The sequence below is a fragment of the Phaethon lepturus genome, unplaced genomic scaffold (assembly GCF_000687285.1).
Source record: "Phaethon lepturus isolate BGI_N335 unplaced genomic scaffold, ASM68728v1 scaffold24642, whole genome shotgun sequence".
NCBI classification, from domain to species: Eukaryota; Metazoa; Chordata; class Aves; order Phaethontiformes; family Phaethontidae; genus Phaethon; species Phaethon lepturus.
Window position 1 is genome coordinate 5,171 of NW_010525897.1, and position 1,335 is coordinate 6,505.

A 1,335-nucleotide genomic window follows, 5' to 3' on the forward strand; every position below is an offset into this window, starting at 1 on the left:
CCCAACCCTGGGAACTGGCTGTGGCTATCGGGCAGCGCCTTCTTCCACCGATATTTCCATGTCTACTCGCCCATCACCTTCGGCAAGAAGACAGACCAGGACGGGGCGTATATTCGGTAGGCGCAAAACCCAAAGCCACACAAAATGAGGGGTGGCCTCCCTGGTGACTTTCACCCCTCGCCACAGGAAATACCTTCCCATCCTTAAGGATTTCCCCACCAAGTACATCTACGAGCCCTGGAAGGCACCACAGGCTGTGCAGGAGCGGGCAGGCTGCCTGGTGGGCACCCACTACCCCCAGCCCATTGTGGAACACGGAGTAGCAAGCAAGAGGAACCTGGGGCGCATGAAGGCGGCCCGTGCCCAGAAAGGTAATAATCCCCCGAGAGGCACCAAGCTTTCCCTGCAGCCCTGCCGCCACCACATTGCCTTCCTCTCCTACAGACACCAAGCGGGAGCCACCGGCTGGCCCCTCCACAGTGAAATCGCAAAGGAAAAAGCCCAAGATTGAGCAGCACTGAGCCCCACAGGGACCCTCAGGCAGCTGCCAGATGGGGTCATGCATCACTTGTCCCAATTTGCTCTATCACCTCACATCAATCCCTTCCCCTCTCCCCCCTTAGGAGTGGTGACTTTGCTGCTGCCACCACCCCAAAAATCAACTCCCCACCTGAGGACATGCCCTGAAGGAGGGTGAGTGAGCCCCACCTGGAAACATCCAAGCTGCCAGAGCATGTCCCAGAGGGGCAACACCCCACTGGATTAACCCCACCCCTGCCTTAGCTACAATATAATCATTATTAAAGGGAACAAAGCAATTAAGGAAGCACAGCTTGATTCACAACATGCCTTAACCCACCAGCAGCACCACCATGTTGAAATCCCTGGGCAGCACAAGTGCATTTCACCTGCGGTGTCACCAGGCAGGTCATCACGGGGAAGCCTATGGCTTACTCACTTGCCTGGGGAAGAGTATGAGGAAACGGGTTGAGGATAGGGTGAGCACAAGGTAGGCTCAAAGACCCCAGAAAGGCGTTCAGAGGAGGAAATAAGGCTATTTTTGTCTTTAAGTATACCTACCATCGACACACTTTATTTATGGCACCAATACAACGTGACACACAGCTATCCTGAAAGCCAGAGAACAGTTTATCTTCCTGAAAAGAGCTCTGAATACACCCCAACTCTTTGCACAGCATCACAGCAGCCACCGAAGCCAAGCACTGTGCCTACTACCTCACAGAGCTGGAGACATCGTTACACGGACACACCCCCAAGTAGAGAGGCAGCTCGAGGAAAGAAAGCAAGCCCCTGAGGGGTAACAGGGCACAGACA

General features: G+C 54.6%; 1 protein-coding gene across 1 annotated transcript in view; it reads left to right on the forward strand.

The window, feature by feature from the left end:
- Positions 1–521, forward strand: part of LOC104617557 (cryptochrome-2-like) — a 2,386-nt gene extending 1,865 nt beyond the window's left edge. The window contains exons 9-11 of the mRNA XM_010282908.1: positions 8–116; positions 187–371; positions 445–521. Of these exons, the coding sequence (XP_010281210.1) occupies positions 8–116; positions 187–371; positions 445–521 (371 nt within the window). The remainder of the gene's footprint in view (positions 1–7; positions 117–186; positions 372–444) is intronic.
- The last annotated feature ends 814 nt before the right edge of the window (positions 522–1,335 follow it).